The sequence below is a fragment of the Babylonia areolata genome, chromosome 5 (genome assembly GCF_041734735.1).
Source record: "Babylonia areolata isolate BAREFJ2019XMU chromosome 5, ASM4173473v1, whole genome shotgun sequence".
NCBI lineage: Eukaryota > Metazoa > Mollusca > Gastropoda > Neogastropoda > Buccinidae > Babylonia > Babylonia areolata.
In genome coordinates, this window is record NC_134880.1 from 55,897,420 (window position 1) to 55,921,580 (window position 24,161).

The window sequence follows — 24,161 nt, forward strand, 5'->3', positions numbered from 1 at the left end:
CTTACGTTGCATATGTCGGTAGCCTCGGTGTCAGTCAGAAAGTATATAACTGTCCACAAGCTCTGGCTTGTCCAAACAACCCATCGCTAACCCCAAAGTCATCTGGGCATACAGCCAGTTCAGAGGAATATACCTACGACCGCACATTTAATGCTGGTGCATACTTACGGCTCTCTCATTCACCGACAAAACGGCTTCGTTGAAACGCAGCACGATTCTTCGGAAAGGCAAGTTAGACTGTGACAGGACTGGATCTTCGTCCCGGACTTGTGGACTGCCGAGTTTGATACACTGGAAGTGTAACGTTAGTTTGTAATATATTATCACGATGTGACAGGTCATTAATAACAGTACCGAGACTGTAATCACCCGAAACCAAGGGACAAAGTGTGTATTTTCCTTTTCGTGGTCAAATCCGGCGAGACACCATTTCATTACTGCAGTTGAGTTTCCGGATTGGTGTGTGAGGTAATTCTGCCTATGTTTACAATGAACGCCTTTTCGTACTATTTGTTGTCAGTAGTGTTCCTGTGTAATGCTTGCTTTTAGGTTTTACAAGTCAGTTTAGTTCGTGATGCAATGTAGGTTTCCACTTGATTAACGCTAATTTTACAGCGAAGGTGTACAGATATTGCGGCAGAGAACCCGGAAGCCGTGATTCTGGCTCCAATCAAAGACCCTAGCTATAGCATATACAGGATATATTGCCGTGTTGTAGTGTAGCCTCACTGTTTGTAGATGTGGAGGATAAAATAACATACACATGTTTAATCACAGCTACAGTACAACCATTATCATCTGTTCATTTTGCATGGGTACGGATATTTTAAAGTTGGAAGTTTCGCCGTGGACATTGCACAGGCCGCAACTGTTAACATTTTTCACTGATTCCAACGCAAGGTACAAATTGATAATTCTTACTTGTGATTTAATTTGGACATATATTTCGTTGTTCATTTTACTTGCTGGATTGAGACAGTTGGCTGCAAATCCCTCCTTTGTAAATCGTTATCGGACTAGTGATTCGCGATCGTAAAAACTCCGCGGAAAACGTCACAGCGAAAGCAGGCGACAAAGTAAGAGAATGGTGGACCAGTGTGTCGGCACTATGGATGTGTCTGGGGAGTGACGATGCTCTGCAAAATGAGGCAACAGAAGCAACAGAGTGCCATGGTTGTAAAACATGGTGCCACCGCAGCTGCGCTGAAGTGACAGAAACACAGTACAGCCGTACAAGTGCTCGAGCGAAGTAGATTTCATATTGTGGCTGTGTAAAAAAAAAAAGAAGAAAAAGAAAAAAGAAGAAAAAAGTAGGGACTCGAAGCCATGCAGGCAGACACGAAGTTACAACAAGTATGGAAATTAAACTGGACATTGTTCTGAAAATGCTAGATAGTCTAACAGTCAGAATGGACAACCTTGAGGCAGAACATGCAGCCTGCAGTGCAGAGTCCATTGACAAAAAATTGTGGACACAGCTGAACAAAAAGAACACATGATGGAATTCAGAGAAAAGGAAGAAAATAATATCATTGTGGCTAATTTACTAAATAGAAGGACTCTTCTGCTGAAAGCAGAAAACAGGACAGGGATAGTCAGAAAGCTGGTGAAAAGGACTTGACGATGTGGATACAGATGAGATGGATAACCCAGTCAGACTTGGCCCACTTAAAACTGGTTCAAATTCAAGACCATGACTGCTGAGACTGACTGTTAGAACTGAAGAAACAAAAAAGAAAATAATGAAAAATGTCACCAGTCTCAACAAGAATGTGCCCCCAAGGGACAACTCACCCAGCGAAAGAGAGAAGATAAGAAAATGAAAAGAAGAATAGAAAACGAGGAATGAGAAAGGAGAAAAGAACATGATGATAAACTACAGGAAGGGAAGGGTTGTGACTCGGACTCAGAAAACAGACCATAGGACTGAGACTGTCGAGGTCAAGGACAATCAGGCACCTAGTCCTTCATCAGTCCAGGCTGAGGCAAGGAAAGGGAAGGCAGACAGACAGTGACTGAAAAACAAAACTTGTGTAAATATTGTAAATAGTTGTAAACAAAATTACTCAAAGTATATTCCTGATATATTCCAGGATTCTTGTAGAATTTTGAATAGCAATGTGGATAGTTTCTCAAACAAAAAGGAAGAACTGTTGGCAAGAATGAGAGACACAAAACCAAATATCATTGGATTCACATAGATGAAAGTGAAACACGATTTTTATACAATGTGTGATACTGAAAATGAACTAGTTTTCTTCAAACAAAAAAGGATGAACTGTTAGTAAGAATGAGAGATATAATACCACATATTATTGGATTCACATGGATGAAAGTGAGACACAATTTTGATACAATATGTGATACTGAATTCTGAATTGTTTCTTAAGATGCAAAGAGAGGTGTAGTCTTTTATATCAACTAACCCTAAATGCCAGAGTATGTGAGGAACAAAACAATTCAACATTAATTTTGAAGAAAGCCTGTGGTGTACTTTCAAAGGAGCAAAAGAAGAGTCTGTACTTTTTGGTTGTAATTGTGGAAGTCCTAACATAACAAGAGAAAACACAGGAAGACTCTTTGAACAATTGAGATAAAAAGAATTAAGTTCAGTAAAATCTGTATTTTTGGTGACTTCACTTTTCCTGATGTGCTGTGGGATGGCGCATGGAGTGGTGAATTAAATAATGAGTTTGTTGTATCCTGAAGAGAGCTTTCCCCATTCAGAAAGTTACACAGCCAACAAGATAACAAAGATCTGGATGACTTAGTTTTCATTCATGTTGACAACTTGATATCAGACATTACACACATGGACCCCGTAGGGAAGAGTGACCACGACATATTGGTATTTGATTTATAATTATGTGTCAAGAGTAAAGATTTTGCAGAAAAGAAAATGTAAGTTTGAGCTTAACAAAGGAAATTATAACTTGATGATGAAAAAAATCGTCAGTTTGACTTCTCTGTGCTGGAGAATTAAGACATTGAGGAAACATGGTCCACACACACACACACACACACACACACACACACACACACACACACACACACACACACACACACACACACACACACACACACACACACACACACACACAAATGAAATAATAAAATAAGATAAAAATGAAAATCTTGTGATGGAAAGCATGGAGACCAGCATAATACCACTCTCAGTCAGAGCAGATAGAAATACAAACCCCTTGTGGATGACAAGGGAAGTGGCTAAAGTGTGAAAAAGAAACACAAATTGCACAACAGATTTTTACAGACTGAACAAGGACATGACCATACGAAACACGCTCAGAAGCTGACATTCGTAGTGGAATACCACAGGAAAGTATTCTAGGACAAGTGTTTTTTACTATATTTATAAATGACCTTCCAGACTGTGTGAAATCATCTTGTAATTTTTTTGCTGACGACACCATAATATATAAGACATGCAACAGTAATTGTTTGCAAAAAGATCTAGACGAACTCAAGACTTGGACAGAGAAATGGAATCTGTATATCAGTGTGGATAAATGTAAAGTGATGCATGTTGGAAGAAGAAATACAAACAAAATATACACAATGCAACTAAATAATACTACAAACATAGTACAATCACGTGGAAATGAAAAAGACATATGAGTCACTTTTGATATTAATCTTTCATTTGACTACACATTCATAACTGCTTAAATAAAGGAAATCAAATGACTGGAATAATCAAAAGAACTTTTACTTAGCTTGACCGTAATATTTTTTGTAAAACTATATAAAGCTCTGGTGTTACCTCACCTGCAGCATAGAAACACTGTTTGGTGTCCTTATCTGAAGAGACAATTTATTGCAATAGAAAGGGTGCAGAGAAGAGCCACAAAGCTTGTACACGAATGTAGGCACATTGAGAGTAGAATACGTGGTAATTTCATTTCGACATATAAACTTTTCAAAGGTCATGTTGTTGTATCTTGGGATCAGTTCTCTGCACCTCAGTACACTTCCACAGGAAATACTGATGGGAATTTTGTTTTTTACAACGTTCAAATTTTAATACAAGAAAGTTTTGCTTCAGTAATCGAGTTACTAATGTATGGAATCAATTGCCACTTCATTTAAAACAAGCACCATCTACTACCTCGGTCAGGCATCCACTTGACAATTCTACAAAACTCTTAACTATTTTTAGAGTTTGACGAATAAATAAACTTTATATGAAGCGTCGAACCTTGACCAAAATATCTACCAAAATATGTCATGAGACAAGGAAGGGACTGTTTAAAAGCTTCAAAGTTTGCTTTGTCCCTGTACTACTACTACTATGCGTCTGAAATAGCATACAAATGCACAGGCATGAAAAATATCATTGATTGTACGGATATTCTGAACCTAACTGAAATCAACTCCCAGTATCACATCCCCAGCTAATTCTGTGTTCTCTGTATTCACCTTTACCTATTTTGATCTGCAGTTTATAATTACTAAAACAAAACTTAATTAACTGGTGTATGTAGAGGCCTGTGTGTGAATCTGGAACCTGGACATAAGCTGACAATGAATTGGTAGGTGCCCGCCCACTCCAAGTCTTGGATCCCATTGGCGTGGAAACGATTTACAGTGTCTGATAACCAATTAAATTTGGATGCAACTTAAAGTCAGTTAGTCGGTTAGTGAATGCTGTTCAGAAAAGAAATGAAGCAATCTGCAAGCATAAACGTTATCCTTTCAGATGTCTGTCATGCATAACAGTAAGTACAGATCCCCAATTAAGTTTTTGACTCACTTGTGTAAACAAAGTGAGTCTATGTTTTAACCCGGTGTTCGGTTGTCTGTGTGTGTGTGTGTGTGTGTGTGTCTGTGTCTGTGTCTGTGTGTGTGTCTGTGTCCGTGTCTGTCTGTGTGTCCGTGGTAAACTTTAACATTGACATTTTCTCTGCAAATACTTTGTCAGTTGACACCAAATTTGGCATAAAAATAGGAAAAATTCAGTTCTTTCCAGTCATTTTGTTTAAAACAATATTGCACCTCTGGGATGGGCACAAAAAAAATAATAAAGCCTAATTATATGCAAACTGCATTTACTGTTATATTCATATTTTTTGTATTCTCTAAACTTGGCACTTTGATCTGATATTCTGACCCAACAAGAAGAGCAGTCATTATTATCATTTTTTGTTCAAACAGGAACTTCTTTTGCTAAGCATGGAAGTTTTATTTATTTTGCAAACGTTTTGGTGCAGACAGTAAAAAAGGGAAATTACTCTGTAATTAATGCTATGGGACTTAATTTGCTTTAAACTGATCTTTCTCATCTTAAACATTACATTTTGAAATTATACTCAATACATAAAAAGCTTGTGTGTTTTACTCTCAGTCACAAGTGAGTCTTGAAGGCCTTGCCTCTCTTGTTTTGTATTGTTTTTGTTTCTTTTAGAATCCAGTAACACTACTCAAACTGCTATAAACTATACTAAAAGTAGAGAGAGAGAGACAGAGACAGAGAGAGAGAGAGAGAGAGAGAGAGAGAGAGAGAGAGAGAGAGAGAGAGATGCAGGTACATTCAGTTTGAAGTGAATAATTATGCACGACAGTTCTGATATCATTTCGCAGATAGCCCACTGTCAGCCACGATGTCTGAGGAATCAACAGATTTTCAAGCCAAAGTAGCCAGTATCATCTGCCAAGGTATGCACAGTATGCACAAGGAGAACATGCTGTGTGATCTCAAAGTTATTTTGGATGGAAAGAGTTTTGATTGTCATTTTCTGGTCCTGGCTTCTGTGTCCGGGTTTTTCCAGTCTTTGGCCTCAGGTTCGTGGATGGAGAGTCAGTGTAGGAAAGTGACCGTTGAGCATGAGGATGTAACCCACGAATCATTTCAGATGTTTCTGGACATCTTGTACAAGTGTGAAGATGTCATCACACTTGACACGGTCTTTGACATTCTCAGAATGTCCATTTTCTTGCAGGTAAGTGGATGGCGGAAACACTTTTTTCTGGGTTCTTTTTATCTAACTTCTTTGTTAGTGAGACAGATAGAAATGGGTTTTTTTTATCCCGTTAATGAAAGGAAAATGAATACTTACAATATTTTTAGACTGGTGCTTCATAAATGAATGAAAAAGTCAAGTTATGTCTTTTCTAGATGCATATTCAGATATTACATGCATATTCAGGTTCAATACATCTTGGTTAAAAAACGGTTTCAGTCTTGCATCAATATAGCTTGAACAAGAAACTTTCCAGGAGCCGACGTTGGCAGCGACCACAATTTGTCGATGACCTTTCGCCTGCACATAAGGAAAATCAACAAGCCGAAAGGTACTAGGCTGAAGTTTGACCTATACACACTGAAATACCCTGAGGTTGTAAATTCCTTCAAGGCTATGATCAAAGGAAGGTTTGCACCACTTATCGTCCTGGGTGAAGAAGACAGAACCTGACCTGAACAGAATGATAGAGACCTTCAGCATGGTAGTGACAGAGACAGCCAACCAAGTACTCGGAAAACACAGAACAAAGAAGAAACCATTGGTCACCACATCATCCTTGACATGTGTGACAAACGGGGAGAACTGATGAGCACGAAAATCACCACGGATGGAGCAACACAGTATAGTGAGGTCAACAGCAAGATCAAGCGGGCCATGAAAAAGCAAAAGGAGAGTGGATAGAGCAACAGTGCAGTGACATTGAGGAGAACCCCCAGAAGAACAACTCCAAGAAGACATACCAGACCGTTAAAGATCTGACAACCACCACGAGTCAGCACCATCCAAAACAAAGCAGGGAAATGCCCTACAAAAGAACAAGACATCCTCGAACATTGGACCGAGAAAGCATGATTGACGCTCTCACAAACATCTGCAACAAGATCTGGCAGACGGGAGAATGGCCGACCCATTGGACACAGTCTTACGTGATCACGCTGCCAAAGAAGGAAAACTTGCAAAAGTTTCAGAATTATCGCACTATCAGTCTCGTCAGTCACCATAGCAAAGTCAAGCTGAAAATGCTTACCAGCAGACTGAAACCACAGGCGGAGATCATCATCGCCGAAGAACATACTGGTTTCAGGGCTGGAAGGAGCACCACTAAGTAGATCTGAGAATCATGTGCGAGAAACATCTCCAGCATCAATAAGATCTACACCATGTCTTCATAGACTTTAAGAAGGCTTTTGACAGAGTATGGCACGCTGCACTTTGGGCCACCATGAAGAAGTAAAACATTAATGCCAACCTCATGAAAGTCATTGAACAGAGCCACCAGCGCAGTCCTACTCAACGGCGAGTGGTTCCGGACGACTATAGGAGTCAGACAGGGCTGTCCTCTCTCTCCCACACTCTCAACATCTTCTGGAGAGATCGAGGACTGACGCACTGAAAGACCATGAAGGGTCAGTCAGTACTGGCGACAGTGTCATCACAAACTTGCGGTTTCCTAATGACATTGCCGGTCTAGCAGTCGATGAAGAGGAACTGATCAGCTTTGACAAAACATCCCAGGCCCATGGCATGGAGATCAGTGCAGAAAAGACAAAGATCATGACTAACTGCACTAATGGAAAAAAAGAAGACATCAAAGTGGATGGCCATGAACATGAAACTGTCAACAGTTTTAAGTACTTTGGTGGATCCGTCTCAGACAAAGGATCGAAAACAGAAGTTCTGGCCCGATTGCAAAGTTCACTGACAAAACTGAAAACCACTTGGCATGACAAAACATCTCCCTTGCATCAAAAAGTAAACTCATGCACACACACACACACACACACACACACACACACACACACACACACACACACACACACACACACACACACACACACACACAGAGTAAGGACACCATACACATTGGCAACTTGTACTCCACAAGAAACAATACACTTGAATCAACAACCCCACCGCATCAAGCTACGAAGCCCAGTGCATGGTCAACATCTTCATTGGTCTGACAATATAAAACAATGACAACAAGAACGTCAACAAAAACAACACAAATTAACAGTGTCTACACGGAAACCTCTTCACCTCTGGCTTTGCACGATGCGTGGCAACAATCAAATGAAACCAGATAATTATCAATTGGGCAAAACGTGGTTTAATAATAATAATAATGATGGTATTTATATAGCGCTGAATCTTGTGCAGAGGCAAATCTAAGCACTGTCACACCAGTCATTCACACACATGCATAACTCTAAAACTGAAGAAACTGAAGACAAGGAAGAGGTAGGGGAGGGAGGCTATCTTGTGAAGAGGTGGGTTTTAAGGCCAGACTTGAAAGAGTAAAATACAGTGTTCATTTAGTATTACATTCGCTTTCATAATATTTTTTGGTTTCGAAGAAATAATGTTGTCTGGTCTGCTATTTGTTTACTCTTTAAGTGAATGTGAATATCAGTGCCAAAGTGCGAGAGTGCATTAATGACTACAATATTACTTTCCCCTCTTTTTTTTTTTTTAATAGCTAGCAGTTCTACTGGTAATACAAAGACTAATGGAGAAAAAAGGCACCCTTGTTTAATTCCGCATGTAACATCAAAGGGCTCAGATATCCAACCTCTACGACTGATGCAAATGGAAGAACCTTTATTCAAAACAAAAAGCAATTTCTGAAAATCGGCCCCAAAGCCGAAAGTGCCAAAGACTTGTAAAAGAAATTTTCTTAGTGTAGAATTAAATGCTTTTAGAGCAATAAACAGCAAGCAAATAATCCAGTTTGTTTGAATAATTGATTGTGTCGTCAGAAGATCAAATTATTGTAGGAATATTTCTGCCGTTAACCAACCTAATCGTCGTACACTAGTTTATGTATAACTTTGCTGAGTCTTTCTTTTGAAACCTTCGTCACTATTCTGTAATCAAACCTTTTTCCAAATCTTTTCCATTGTGTGATAATGATTTCTTGTATTTGAATTGTGCCTTATTGCATAACATCACAGAAGTGAAGTTGTTTCTCTGAGAATTTAGGAGGCTTAAGTAACACGGAGAATGCTCCTATAACTGTCTCGGTATGTTTGCCTTCTTTGCCTTCATGCATGGTTTATTTCATTCGGTCTTGTATTTCTGGTGGACCCGCGCCTACAGGTAAAGTTCCTAGAGCAACACTGTGTCGACTACTTGATGAACGCCATAACGCCTGAGGTGTGCATTAGCAGTTGGATGTTTGCCGAGAAATATCAACTTCCTCAGCTCGCCGACAGAGCACGCACTATGGCATCTGAGGCAGAGGTGGTGGTGGAGAGCGGTGAGATCACTCAGCTTCCCAAGTCCATGCTCCTTGAGGTGCTGAGTTCTCAGGAGACGCTGAGTATGGACGACACCTGTCGCACCATCCTGCGCTGGGTTGAGGCAGACATCGACAGCAGACAGGACGATTTGGAAGACTTACTTCCCTTCGTGAGCTTTCCACAACTCTCGCATGGCTACATCCTAGAGCTGTTGACCTTCTATGACCAACCCATCTTCAAGCACATCAGCGGTAGGTTTTGCTGGGTTGTTGGTAGAAAATGCTTGAATGTTTGCTCTGATTCTTTGAGAACCCTTTTGCGGTATATATTGTCGCCCCTGCATATACTGTCGCCTTTGACAATGCGTGCAGACCCTCACTGCGTATATTGTCGCCAGTTGTTAGAGTTTAAAATTCAATGTAGGTATGATGTTAGTATTATGATCATCATGAGAAAGAGGACAATGGGTGCGTGAGAGAGAGAGAGAGAGAGAGAGAGAGAGAGAGAGAGAGAGAGAGAGATGAATTTTATTTCAGAAGGAAATAGAATAAGCAAACAATTATTGCTTTTTATTCCATCCTGCCGTCGAAAGGGAAAAATGTCAAAAAATGACATAACCACGAGCGTACTCTTAAAAACACACACACACACACACACACACACGAAATATACGCGCGCGCATACACTCACACAGACAAACACACAACAGTGTCATCACGCGTGCGCACACGAACACACGCAGACAACAGCAACACTGAGATAAAAAAAAACACCATCACACAACAACTGTCGTGGTGATACCCGGCGACTTTATACGCCATAAACTTATCAGTGCCTGCGTATATTAACGACGATGCATTTGATTTTGTTTCTTTGTTTGTTTTTTGTTTTGGTAGTGACCCTCCTTGCATATAATTCATTTCAGAAGGCCGATATATGCAGTAAGGGTCTGCACATATTGTCGCCGGCGACAAGGGGGTTCAGGCTCTAGCAGGTCTGCACATATGTTGACCTGGGAGATTGGAAAAAAATCTCCACCCTTTACCCACCAGGCGCCGTCACCGAGATTCTAACCCGGGACCTTCAGATTGAATTCATGAAAGTCCAATGTTTTAGCCATTCGGCAATTGCGCCTGTCAATATATATATATATATATATATATATATATATATATATATATATATGTGTGTGTGTGTGTGTGTGTGTGTGTGTGTGTGTGTGTGTGTGTGTGTGTGTGTGTGTGTGTGTGTGTGTTGGAGTGTCGCAGATGTTAACATTGATTTGTGAAGATCATCCAAATATTTTGTTCTATGTAATATATTTCTCTGAACACCCTCTTCACTCTCTCTCTCTCTTTCTCTCAGACGGAAATGCCAAAACACATCTACTGATTTATTTAGCATATGAACTTCTGAGGTATAAGTTGAAGAAGTGAAATCACAGAAAGTACTTTATTTCTCAACGACTTACCGTGGTCTGATTATGTTGCTCATTTACATAAACGATTTTAATGGGATTTCAGCTATCAGAAATAAAGCAGTCCCCATATGCATTCCTCTGCTTCTGGAAGTACCCTGCTCCAACAGCCTCCACCAACCCAGAGGACTAAGATATCATGGCACTGACGTCAAAGACCTGCTCGCTCCCTGTCCCCAAACATCACGGGTGACAGCAGGGCTATGAGGTTCTCTGCAAACTGACACCAATGCCTCTAAATGAAGCACCAGACTCCGGGAGTCGTTCCCCACCCCCTCCTATATTGCGAAGCAATACACGGTCCTTCCCACAAGTGGTTGTCCAGATCGAAGAAAAGCTGTCCATTGACAAAGCTGTCTTCTTCAAGTTGGCGAACGAATCTTCACCTTGCCCCTTCTGCTTCTCTCCCAAGGTGTAGGTCCAGGATGTTTGTCTCTGAACTTTGGGACAATCTTCTTCTTCTTCGTTCGTGGGCTGCAACTCCCACGTTCACTTGTATGTACACGAGTGGGCTTTTATATGTATGGCCGTTTTTACCCTACCATGTAGGCAGCCATACTCCGTTTTCGGGGATGTGCATGCTGGGTATGTTCTTGTTTCCATAACCTACCAAACGCTGACATGGATTACAGGATCTTTAACGTGCGTATTTGATCCTCTGCCTACGTATACACACGGAGGGGGTTCAGGCACAAGCAGGTCTGCACATATGTTGACATGGGAGATCAGAGTGGGCTTTTACGTGTATGACCGTTTTTACCCCGCCATGTAGGCAGCCGTTTTCCGGTGTGTGCATGCTGGGCGTGTTCTTGTTTCAATAGCCCATGGATTACATGGATTAAAGGATCTTTAACGCGCGTATTTGATCTTCTGCTTGCGTAATACACACGAAGGGGTTTCAGGCACAAACAGGTCTGCACATATGTTGACCTGGGAGATCGGAAAAATATCCGCCCTTTACCCACCAGGCGCTGTTACCGAGATTCGAACCCGGGACCTTCAGATTTAAAGTCCAACGCTTTAACCACTCGACTATTGCGCTTGTCTTTGCGGGGACAAACAAAGTCTGCAAGAAAGAGCTTCCTATGTCATACCCATTTTCCCCACCACACCAGGTACATGTGTCTTTTCTGTCCTGGGAGCGCTATCTTTGAAGGCGACTCCTTCCAGATAAATTTCCTTGTCTGTATTTTTGGACAGCATTTCTATAGACGGGTCAGCAAAGCCTTCCGATGAGGGCTGTCTCTTTCCTAACCAGCCAGCCTCATCCCATACAACCAAGGTCTTCTTCAAGACCCTCGCTGATTGGCACAACATTTGACGGTCGCAAACGTACACTCGGGTCCGTGCCCCCTCAAATATCCTCACTCTTTGGAAACTAAGTCTCTGCCTTTCTCGACCACAAAGCAGAGATGAATAGGGAGGCAGCGGTGAAACACATCTCCTACCCGCAGGGTAGTTCAGAGCAGTAATCCCTGCAAGAAACCACACGCATAGGAAGCCTCCTTTGCTCTGAGGCCAAGATGACCTGTACAGGTCCAGTACTGACCAAAGAAGCCTCAACATCTGCTCCCAAAAGGAACGACAGCACCCCAGATAACCGAGACCTGATCCAACAGTTCATTCCCACTACGTAGACAGCCCTTCAATACATTTTGCAGCATTGGTTCAGATTGGGTCTCAAGAGGCTATGTAGCAATGATGCTGTACTCGGATTTCTGAATACCGTTGCTGTACCTCGTGGGTGAAAAATTGCCCACACTTTCATTTTAATCTTCAAAACGCAGTCAGTTTGTCCACTTGTTTTATGAGTTTTGCATACCCCCACCAAAACATTGTGTTGTTTTGCTTGCAAACAAAGGAGTAAACAGACAATTAAATCGTAGTATAATTAAAGGCCTCTCCTTATCCTTACCCAGCATACAGCGAGTAACAGAAGAGTGCCTTGGATGTGGAGGTAGTCCCAGCTCCCACAAAACTTAGGCAAGGTTTTACGTGTGGCTGTTCGCAGTTCCTGAGACACCCCCACCCCCAATTCCCGTCAACGTTTTGCAAATTCAAAACAGAGTTGCTAAGATCAAGGATTCCAATCAGCCACGGGAGTGGACAAACTCAGCTGGCATCGCGGACCCTTTAATCTTCTTCCACCTAGCTTTACGGCGCTATTTGAGGTTCGTGTTTGTCTCCCTTTAGGGCGAGAACAAGATGTAATCTGTTTTATAGTTTTATAATTATTTATCTATTTCCATCGTTTACAAATATTTTTGTTGTATTGTCGTTTGTCTTCCCACTCCCACCCTGCCTGTCTTATCTCGTTCTGTTTCTCTGTCCATACCCACCTATGTGTCTTATCTCGTTCTGTTTCTCTGTCCATACCCACCTATGTGTCTTATCTCGTTCTGTTTCTCTGTCCATACCCACCTATGTGTCTTATCTCGTTCTGTTTCTCTGTCTATACCCACCTATGTGTCTTATCTCGTTATCTGTTTCTCTGTCCATACCCAAATATGTGTCTTATCTCGTTCTCTATTTCTCTGTCCATACCCAAATATGTGTCTTATCTCGTTCTGTTTCTCTGTCCATACCCAAATATGTGTCTTATCTCGTTCTCTGTTTCTCTGTCCATACCCACCTATGTGTCTTATCTCGTTCTGTTTCTCTGTCCATACCCACCTATGTGTCTTATCTCGTTCTGTTTCTCTGTCCATACCCACCTATGTGTCTTATCTCGTTCTGTTTCGCTGTCCATACCCAAATATGTGTCTTATCTCGTTCTGTTTCTCTGTCCATACCCAAATATGTGTCTTATCTCGTTCTCTGTTTCTCTGTCTATACCCACCTATGTGTCTTATCTCGTTCTGTTTCTCTGTCCATACCCACCTATGTGTCTTATCTCGTTCTGTTTCTCTGTCTATACCCACCTATGTGTCTTATCTCGTTATCTGTTTCTCTGTCCATACCCAAATATGTGTCTTATCTCGTTCTGTTTCTCTGTCCATACCTACCTATGTGTCTTATCTCGTTCTCTGTTTCTCTGTCCATACCCACCTATGTGTCTTATCTCGTTCTCTGTTTCTCTGTCCATACCCAAATATGTGTCTTATCTCGTTCTGTTTCTCTGTCCATACCCACCTATGTGTCTTATCTCGTTCTGTTTCTCTGTCCATACCCACCTATGTGTCTTATCTCGTTCTCTGTTTCTCTGTCCATACCCACCTATGTGTCTTATCTCGTTCTCTGTTTCTCTGTCCATACCCGACTCTGCCTCTCACAAAGTGAAAAAATCACCTTTATGTCTTCAGAGAAAGTACATGAAGCAGTGAGCTTCAACCTGCAAGATCAGACACCAGAACTGAGACGGCAGATCCTTGCAAAACAGGATAGAGTGACTGAATCGCCCTTGGTGAAGAAGTGCGCTGTTGTTTTAGCTTGTCTCAATGAAGATGTATCAGCGATGAGCGCCTTTCATGTAGAACCTGAAGAAACGTTTTACAGCTTTCCGATGGAATGTTCGCCAGAGGCGTTTCACTTCCAGTTTACAACCTGCGTCCACAGGAACGAGTTATATGTAAGTCGAGGAACGAAACAGAAGACTGTTCTCACCAAGTATGTACCTGGAAACAACGACTGGGAGATACTTCCACCGCTGGAGTTTGGAGTGGAGAAGCATTCAATGTCTGCAGTCGGTGACAGACTCTTCTTGATTGGGGGATCAAGAATGTGTAAGAAGGTAAAGTGGTTGTTTAACTTTATGATTATTTTATTTTCACGGTTTGAACTATTTCAAAATTGATAATTCAGGCAATTGGTTTTGTTAAGATAATAGGAACTAATGTAGTGACAATTGTTTACCGTTTTTAGATTTGGTAGCTGTGAGTGTGTTTTTTTGCATTTGAGCAGCTGCAGTTGACTTGGTTTTCAAACTTCTAATATTAACTTAGTCGGGCTACGATAACAATTATGACCTTATAAATGTTTCAGAATAATTTCCCCGAACGTTTATTTGGACTCTTTAAAATAAGACCATTTGGTTCCCAATTGATAATGTCACAATGAAAAACGAACAAGGTCCATGCAGATGGTCATCGCATCATCGATTTTCACCCCAGTCCGTCCCTTTGGTGGGGATAATTGAATCCCTTATGCATCTAATTCTTTGTCCATCTATTTGAACGGCAGAGTAACCACTACATACCATGCTACAACATCGGCATGAAGACATGGAACAGGAAAGCAGGCGAATTACAGGTGGATGTAGAAGACGCTTCCACAGCTGTGCTGGGCCACAGGATCTACGTGTTTGGAGGGAGTGCTGGCCTCAGTAAGCCCGTGGACACAGTGCAGTGTGTGGACACCAGATCGGGTCACGTGTACGTGGCGGGATGTCTGCCTGTACTGACCGAGGACGTGAAGGCGCTCAGTGACGGGGGAACCATCTACGTTCTCTGTGATGGCATGCGGGTTCTCAAGATGAAAGAACATTTCGAACTCGCCGACACGAAGGAAAGCCCTCTGAAACGACGCAAGGTAAAAGATAATTTACTCTTCCTCTGTCCCTCTCCCTTCCTCTTTCAGTGACCCTCTATCTCTCTTGAAGTAGAACCGTCCACAACGAAAGGCTTTGAAACTCGTGACTTTATGTGATCTTTGAATATTTTTCAGTGGTTTGACGAAACTATCAGTTTTACACTTATACTGACACACAAATAAAATATGGACCTCCATCTGTGTACATTCATGCACATAACAGGAAAAACTATTTCTCAGTCTGTCAGCCTCGAGAGTAGCACGTATTCTTTCTGTTAATTATGTGTGCATTAGACAAATCATCGTTCTTTTTACTCGCGAAATTCTGTAATGGACCTGAAACTTTACAGAGCAATTTTTGACCATAAATGATGTCCTTCTGATTACAAAAGTTTCAGGCTTTCACCTAAAAAAAGATTTCAAACATTCTCAGCGTATCACTTCTTGAAATATCGAATGTCAAATGTTGATATCTTCCCTCCTGGATCTCACTTTGGCATAATCGATGTTGGGTGCTGGCTAAACCAGGAAAGATGTTAAGTATGTATACTTTTTATTTCTTAATTTTGTCAAAGATGAACAACGAAGAAGACCAGCCAGACTACAGCGACTCAACGCCATCTGTGAGCTTCTTGAACGTGGGCACCTTTTCTGGTGGGAAAGTCCTGGCTGCGTATCTTCACAGTGGTGAGATGATTGGCTGTGGCACGGTGTCCTCTGATGGTGTTCCATCTTCTCTTGCCCGAGCCATCAATCTGGAGACGGGGGCAGTGACCACCAAACGTCTGGCATTTCAGAAACCGCTGAAGAACGTTAACACACTGAACATCCCGCAGGAATTTCTGAACCAAGGTTATAACTCTCTGCCTGCCTGTCTTTGTCTCCCCCTTCCTGTTTCTCTCTTTCAGGTGTGAGCCTGTTTGCGTGCTTGCCCACGACCGTGAGTACGTACGTGTGGTGGGTGGTTAGGGCTTGTCTGAATTTGCTGTGGTGGGTGGTTAGGGCTTGTCTGAATTTGCTGTGGTGGTGTGGTTTCTTTAAGGTTCTTCGACACATCAAGAAAATACTGGCTGCAGCAACAGAACCATTATTCTGTTGGCACTAACACTACAAGATAAGAAATGCCACACATGCAGATTCAGACACAGAAAGCATGTTTGACATGACAAATGTTACATAGTTTCTGCAGGTTACCATTGATGGAGAAAGGAGGATAGAAAGGAGAGATGTTGGCAAGCTGTGACAATCAGAGGCAGAGAGAAGAATGATGACAGTTTAATTAGCGCTAGGAGATGGTTCTGCCACTTTTAGTTTATTCTGCCTGTAAACGAGGTGATTGGACGCATGAGGCAGTCAAATAGCTTCATTGTCCATGGCCCCCAGGTAGTTTGCTGGTGTCACCCCATTGTCTGTTGACGTCTTGGGTCTCTGTTTCCCACCTGTTTATCTTTGTCTGGCCTCTCTTTGTCCGGCCTGTAGGAATCTAGGTCACGGCTTTATGTGTGTTTCTTTTTTGCGGAGAGGCTCTGTACACGACTCAGCAAGCGAAGACGTCATTTTCATATTATATAATGGTTGACACGAGAGGCACCTATGATATCTTCCTTTGTGATAAAAGCACACCATTTGATGCCAAAGATATTGGAAATGCTGAAGTGGGAGTGTCAAACTTTGTCTGTGTCTCTGTCTGTCTCTGTCTCTCTCTCTTTCAGTGTCTGCGTATGTGAACATTTTCACTTACCATCCTACACTCGTCTTTTGTTTGAATCGTTGATTGTGCTTTTCCCTCCAGAAACGGCATCTGCACATTTTCGAAGGGGCGATATGGTTCAATGGAAAAGGGACAGCCAGCCTGCTCCAGCAATGGGATTTGGTTTTGCTTCTCCGAACAACACTGGCACTGGCACTGGCACAGTTGAAGGTAAGCAGAAGTCAGTGCAAAGTGTCTCATTGTCCCACACCCTCTGTGATACAGTCTTAAGTAAAACCATCGCATGCAGAAACTTTTTTCCTTTTTCATGACAATATTTATGAACAGCAATTTCCGTAACATTATTTTTAAACCGTTCAGCCTGGTGCCATTGTGATATGTTGAGAGCAAATTTATTTGTTCTTTTGTGGATAAAAACACTATCAATAAGAATAAACTCAATATACACGTCAAAGAGACATTAACTTATGAAGAATTACGATTTTTTAAAGGAAAAAAGAAAAAAAGGAAAAAAAAGACAAAAGAAAACAATACAAAAAACAAACAAACAACAACAACAAAAACCACCAAAAACTGTTTCACAGCTCATGACAATCTCAGGGTAGTGTCTATTGTTTTGTGTGTGCCCTTCCTCTGTGTCGCCATTTGCCCCCATTTGATGGGTTCTTGATCGTAGGTCCAGATGTGTTTCCTTTGTTCAGTTCTGTCAGGTCCCCGTTTGGGGTGTGGGGCATTTTGGTCCAGCTTGATGGCACTCTCATGTGAGGATCGTTTTTCGCACGGGTGGCCATTGATTATGTGTTATCGGTGTTTTCTGTGTCGCCATTTACCTTCAGTTGACGGGTTCTTAGTCGCAGGACCAGAGGCGTTCCTTGGTTCGGTTCTGTCAAGTGTCTGTCTGGGGGAGCCATCGATCGCTTGATGGCACCCTCATGTGAGGTGACTGTCATTAGAAAATGATTGTTAACTTTATTTTCAACATGTATCATTTCAACGGTTAAATCGGTAATTTAGTTGTCTCCTTTGAGATCGGATTGAACGAACCTAATTTTCTTTTGTTCTTATCCGCCATTTGATTTTTTTTTCGAGCCTTTAGCTTTCCTGCACAATCAGAGTGGACATTTATTTTGCATTACAATGTATTTTGTCCATGCATGGATTTTTGGCAATATGGAAGTGGAATGTATCTGTGTCAATTTTTTGTCATTTATTGTGACTGTTTTATGTGCTCCAAATTAAAATAAAATAAAATTGTGTGGGGGATATGATCACAACTGACAATCACGGGTTGACTTCTGTTGTGTGCCTCTCCTTCCCCATTGACTCTCCCCACTGGTTTGTGTGCAGTTTGTGTGTGTAGCTCCCGGTTTGGAGTTTTTCACGTGCAATCGTGGAGTCTTGTTTGTGCGTTCCTGTCACTGCTGAGCAGAGGTTCAAGTCTCTACTGTCAGTGACCATTTTCGAGGCTTTGCGTCTACGGCCTTCTTGGAGGAACCTGTTTTGGTTTGGGGCTTTTTGCCCAGTTGGTACCCTCGTATGAGGATGGCTTTTCCTCCGGGTGGTCAAATTCTGTGTTTCTGTGTTCCGTGTGCTCCAGCTGAGAGGGTAGGAGTACCCTGTATTTCTTTGTCTCCTCAGTGTTTGTGGATTGTGTTCGTGTCCGACTATGACCATCAGAACAGCAAAGTAGGCAACTGCTATCCAGACTAGTTGGGCTAGAATTTTATTATCGTGGAGAATGTCTTGCCCACGTTATATTCCTTCCTCTCGGCTAAGAGGGCTCCAGGACATATGGCATTGGGATGATCCCCAAAGGCCAACTAGCCCCGAAGGCAGCAACACTAAGAGCCAGTGAAAATTTGCCTCCTTGTTTGAGAGTCACAGTCCTTCACAAAGACAGATGTAAACGAATTTTCATAACAGCTGAGAAACCATTTGTCATACAGCTCACACTTTGTTGTTGGCTAACTGTAAGCTTTCGCCAATTTGACATAAACCGTGCGCCGAGCCAGTAATAGATAGATAAATAACATAACGTTAGAGCATAGAGCATTGATTAACATGTTAGTTTCTCTCAACATACTCACTATGAATATTTTTGATTTTCTGATATAGAATTTTCGAAAAGTATAAGGCTGAAATATTTTTTTCTGTGCGTAACTACCTAGCTCATCAAAGATTTGAATACTAGTACATCTCTGCATTTATCCATCTTTTCATATGCACAGTTTGAACCGCTAGAGGTTCGTCTGTAGACTATGTTGTGTCCAACCTTTCTATCATTCTGGCAACTTCACGTGAAGAAGTTTGTAAGGCCTACCACCTCCTTGGTCACTGTAGCACATCTATGTTAAATGCATTCAGGCCAGGAATTTTTTTTCTCATAAAAACGTATACTTCTTAAGACATCTGTCTCCAGTGTCAAACTCCATCCCTCCTCGCTTTATGCCAAAGGATCGGCAAAAGGAATGAAAAATGATGGTTGGAGAGTATTTTCATATATCCAGTCAGGGTTTTAGTTTTGTACTGTCAGAGGTCTGTCAGGGATGTCTTGCAGCTTAAAAAAAATTCAGGTTGTATGGTTAGCTAACTCGGGTTCTGCTAGCATTTTCTTGTCACGATTGAGAGATTGCTTCCCTTGACGCGTAGCGGGGACGATACCCAGTTGCTGGATATTTTCGGAAAATTAAGGTTCCAGCGTGTATTTTCGAAGCATATAAGGCTGCAGACTAGAATGTATTATTCTGAGAATTGTTCATGTTCATAAAGTAAAGTACTTTGGGATGTTGGAAAGTGCATACTATTCTTAGCCTATGAAGTATTAAAAAAAATCAAATCCCAGTTGTTGTTTTTGTGGTAATGATTGATTCATGCATCAGTTTAGATTGCATGTACAAACCTTTGTTGTGCCGTGACTGCCATTGTTACTCTTGTGATTCAACTGATAATATGAAGATCTTCTGTTAAATCAGGTGTCAGTACCACTGGAACAGTCAGTGTAAAGTTTCCGAATGGTCAAATTCGCAGTACGCCAGCAAGTAAATTGGTCTTTGCCGGGAGAAAATGAATGGACGGAAATACTCCCTGTGGGTACCGTGAGTGACAGCAATTTCAATGTCTTTTCCGCAGTGTCTGAATCCCAGATTAGCTGGATGGAGAATAAGCGTCGTTACACCACACGTCCATGCAGAATAGTTACAAATGCTTAACGTGTTACTGTAAACACAGTATGTATGCTCAAACATTATAAAAAACACATCAGATGCCGTGATAACATGTATCTACACAGTGGTTCTACACACACACACACACACACACACACACATATTATGTATATACCCCTCATTCTACACACACACACACACACACACACACACACACACATATATATATATATATATATATATATATATATATATATATATATGTATATGTATATATATATATATATATATATATATATATATATATATATATATCGGGTGTCCCAAAAAAGTGAACCGCTTTCTGACAAGTATTTCTCAGTGACACTGATTGACAGATGCCAACACATGGCAGCTGGCATGAACATGATGAAGGTCATATTGCACAGCTCTGATATTGGATTTTTTGACATGTTGTGTTGAATTTGACAATGCTGGCATAATTTCCATCCGAACTTTTAGATATTTTGCAGACTTGTTGATGATACCCTAAGGTTACAATGTGAAAATTTTCGATGAATTCGGTTTCTCTATCACTGGGAAAATATTTGTCAAAAAGCGGTTCACTTTTTTTTTTTTTTGGGGGGGGGGACACCTGATATATATCTCTCTGAGAGAGAGAGAGAGAGAGAGAGAGAGAGAGAGAGAGAGAGAGAGAGAGATGTTAAGGTTAAAAAAAAGAGAAAGGCATATAAAGGTTGTTTGAAAACAGGCTTAAACTTATCTCGTCTGGCACAAAATGTCCCCAGTTTACTCATATTCTGATGGGACATAGCTTGCTTCTTGCAGATCATAACAAGCTGTTATCGTGTGCTATGCTTGCTAACAGTTTTGTTTGAGGGCAGTTAGATGTTGATGACACATTGCCTGTTTTACAATACACGTTTGTGTATGTTACACTGCTTGCATTATTATGCTAAGTTGTCAGTTAAGAAATGTTGTGCAGTTACAGTGTTTATGTTTGTTCATGAGTGACATGGTAGTAATTGTGCTATGGTAGTTGTTTTTTTTCTAAAGTCTGATGCAGTAGATTTTTTTAAATTTTCAATCGAACATGCCATAGAGATAATTTTACCTTCGAATTATCCAGTATTTGACTTATGATTTATATGTGATTGTAAATAATTGATGGCTTCTTCTTCTTCTTCTTCTTCTTCTTCTTCTTCTTCTTCATCTACTTCTTCTCCTCCTCCTCCTCCTCCTCCTCCTCCTCCTTCCTCAACTCTGTGAAGGGTCACGGGGGTACCGCATTGAAGGACTGTTCACCAGATTCCTCCAGGTCTGTTGGTTGTGTGTCGATGCCCGGGACTCTGCAAGTGGTGTTCGTGTCCATTTTGCAGTTTTGTCAGACTGTAAACATTTTTTAAATATTTTATTTATGTATTTATTTATAATGTATTCGTCAGATTTGATTGAAATGGGCCCACTTCATCTTATCGTGTGTTTTCCTCGTATGGGTTTGGATTTGGATTTGAGTCATCTCGTTATGGTTGTTTTCTTTTTCACTTAGTCAATGTGCTGTTATGGAAGTATTTTTGTTTTTATGATTTTCATATGTTTTAATCGGGTACATCAAACAAACAACCATCAATCAGTTTTCAGAATAAAGTTGCTTCTTCAAGCACACTGCAGAGTGTTGATGACTAATGGTCATCAGTTGTTAAGTAGAAAATGTTAGTATAGGAATAAATATGATTATCTATATTTTAAAATGCTCTTTATGGCTCATGTCATGTTTAGTCGGTTTACATGCTTTCCCCTGTGTTTTTATTTGTGTAATTATCAAAATATTATTAGTTAAGGGGAAATTTCTTAGGTGTCAGTGGTTGCACTTTTTTGCCTATGTACACTTTTCATCAAATGTTGCTGCTTTAGTATGTTTCTTACTTATCAGTGTTTTTGTATAAATGTCACCAAATTCTTTCTTCATTGTTGTTCAATCTGAAACTGTAGATGCTAAAATGCCACTGTTGTGGGCAGATTTATAGACAGGTGTGTTTGTTTTAAATCAGCGTATACTTCAGCTGCATGTTATGCTCTCACATTTCATTGCTTCTGCTGTGCTGAACTTGCCGTCATGTTTGGATTGTTTCTGTTGTTTAGAGGTTATATTGTTTCTGGCTTTATTCTTGATGTCATGGATCTTTTATGTAACCTGACCTTTTAAAACCGATTTTGCTTAGTATGGATCTTTTATGTAACCTGACCTTTTAAAACCGATTTTGCTTATGTGTGTCTTGTGGATCATCTGTTTACATTTTACTGATTTACTTCATTTTCTCTGAGTGGACTTTATTTTAGACGCAACTATTTCCGTCCTTACCTATGTATTCTTTTTTTGTGTTGGAACAGCCATTAGTTTTGAGTGTCACTCACTGCATCCTTTCCATGTGGACATCATTATTTCAGTTTTCTCTGAAGGGCACTTCTTCTTCTTCTGCATCCGTGGGCTGCAGCTCCCACGTTCACTCGTTTGTACGTGTGGGGTTTTATGTGAATAACCGTATTTACCCCGCCATGAGGGGCAGCCATACTTCGTTTTCGAGGTTGCGGGGGTATACCATAACCCAGCGAAGTGGATATTTTTGAATGCGCTGATTTCTTTCATATCTGTCATTCATTTCAGAACGTATACTGTCTTGTTTGTTTGTATTGCTTTGGCAAAAAGCACCTCACAGATAGGGTACGACGAGCTGCTGATTTTCAATACTGCATTGACAGAAGATAATAGTCTGCTGACTTTAGCAACTATACCCTCATTCTAGATCCTATGAGTATGCTTTTGAAAAGTCAAATCTATCTTTTTTCAAGAAAAAGAAAGATCTGTTTTCAGGGGAAAGTGGAAGAAACCAGTGAACAGCCAGAGTAACGGCCTGTTAGTACCCTTGCTGGTTTTTACAGCGGGGTCCAAACTGGCTCCACCAGATTTACCCCGGAGTTTATTCAGACTAGCCTAGAATGACCCTCAGGGGTAGACTTCAACAAGTCGAATAGCCCCCCCCCCCCCCCCCCCCCCCCCCCCCCCATTTGTTGGATTTACCCGCCTATCCTCCAAATAGACATGGGGATAATTCTAGGCCAGCTTAAAAGGACCTCAAGCAAATTTAGTCCAGTTAAAATTGACCAGCTCTCCTACTTAGTTGACATGAACCTCCAGGGAAACGGGGAAGAGGAATATTATTAGCCTGAAAAGATCGACTCCAACCTCATTCAACTTTGCAGTTGTACTGCCCCTCCTCCCCTGGTCAGATAGGGGGTGTATTATGATGAGCCACCTACAACTGGCCCATCCCCTCGGGAAGTGTGTGTGTGTGTGGGGGGGGGGGGGGGGGTATTTTAGGCTGTTACACCGGCACTGGCAGAACTACGCGTTCCACGATCATAAACAGGGTTCACAAAAAGTAACGGATCACTTGGGAACGTACAGAGATTTGTTCTCGGGGAGTATGGTAAACTTATTCTGAAGTCTCGGCGAGCAGCAGGAACTGCAGCCAGTGTTATAAAAAGCACCACTCTTAACCACTGTGCCTTCCTGCAATTGTTTGCACTCAAATTCACCACCCACATCTTTTGTTTTCAGACTACTGATTGACTGTCAATGCTTGGCTAAAACATCAAATTTCCAAACACACTTTTAATTAAGTTGTTAATGGTGCACGCGTGCCTGATAGTCGTTTTTTGTATTCTGAGGCCAGTGATAGACCATATGCAGCCAGCGTAATGGGAACTCACTATCGATTTTTTGAAATTTTATCAAAACACACTTCCTTTTATGAAGTGGTCCTTAACATTTGGTAAAGTCTGATTTTGAAATGTCATTACACAGAAGGTGTGGTTGCTTTAAAATATTTTTTAAATAATGTTTAATAATATTTGCTGTCTTCCAGTCTTGCAGGTATAGATGGGTTTTACTCTCTTGCCCCGTGCCACTCCCTTCCAATAATGGACTGTTCTGCTGTTGCTGTGGCTGGTGCTGGTGTGTGCTTCGCTTTTTAATAAACTATTTTGTATATGCGTAAA

The 24,161-nt window shown here is 41.2% G+C and overlaps 1 protein-coding gene across 5 annotated transcripts; it reads left to right on the plus strand.

Annotated features, from left to right (window-relative positions):
• Positions 1-34: 34 nt before the first annotated feature.
• LOC143282196 (kelch-like protein 24) lies at positions 35-24,161 on the plus strand. 5 transcript variants are annotated; one of them, XM_076587782.1, is made up of 9 exons: positions 35-468; positions 5,599-5,957; positions 9,081-9,474; positions 14,003-14,430; positions 14,880-15,227; positions 15,803-16,079; positions 17,020-17,148; positions 19,911-20,033; positions 21,374-24,161. In XM_076587782.1, the coding sequence occupies exons 2-8, from the start codon at positions 5,619-5,621 to the stop codon at positions 20,003-20,005; spliced, it is 2,010 nt and encodes a 669-aa protein (XP_076443897.1). In that variant the 5' UTR covers positions 35-468; positions 5,599-5,618; the 3' UTR covers positions 20,006-20,033; positions 21,374-24,161. The 5 variants fall into 5 exon arrangements, with proteins under 5 accessions (XP_076443897.1, XP_076443898.1, XP_076443896.1 ...); XM_076587783.1 differs by having other exon boundaries at positions 19,911-20,024; XM_076587781.1 differs by lacking the exon at positions 21,374-24,161 and having other exon boundaries at positions 36-468; positions 19,911-20,249.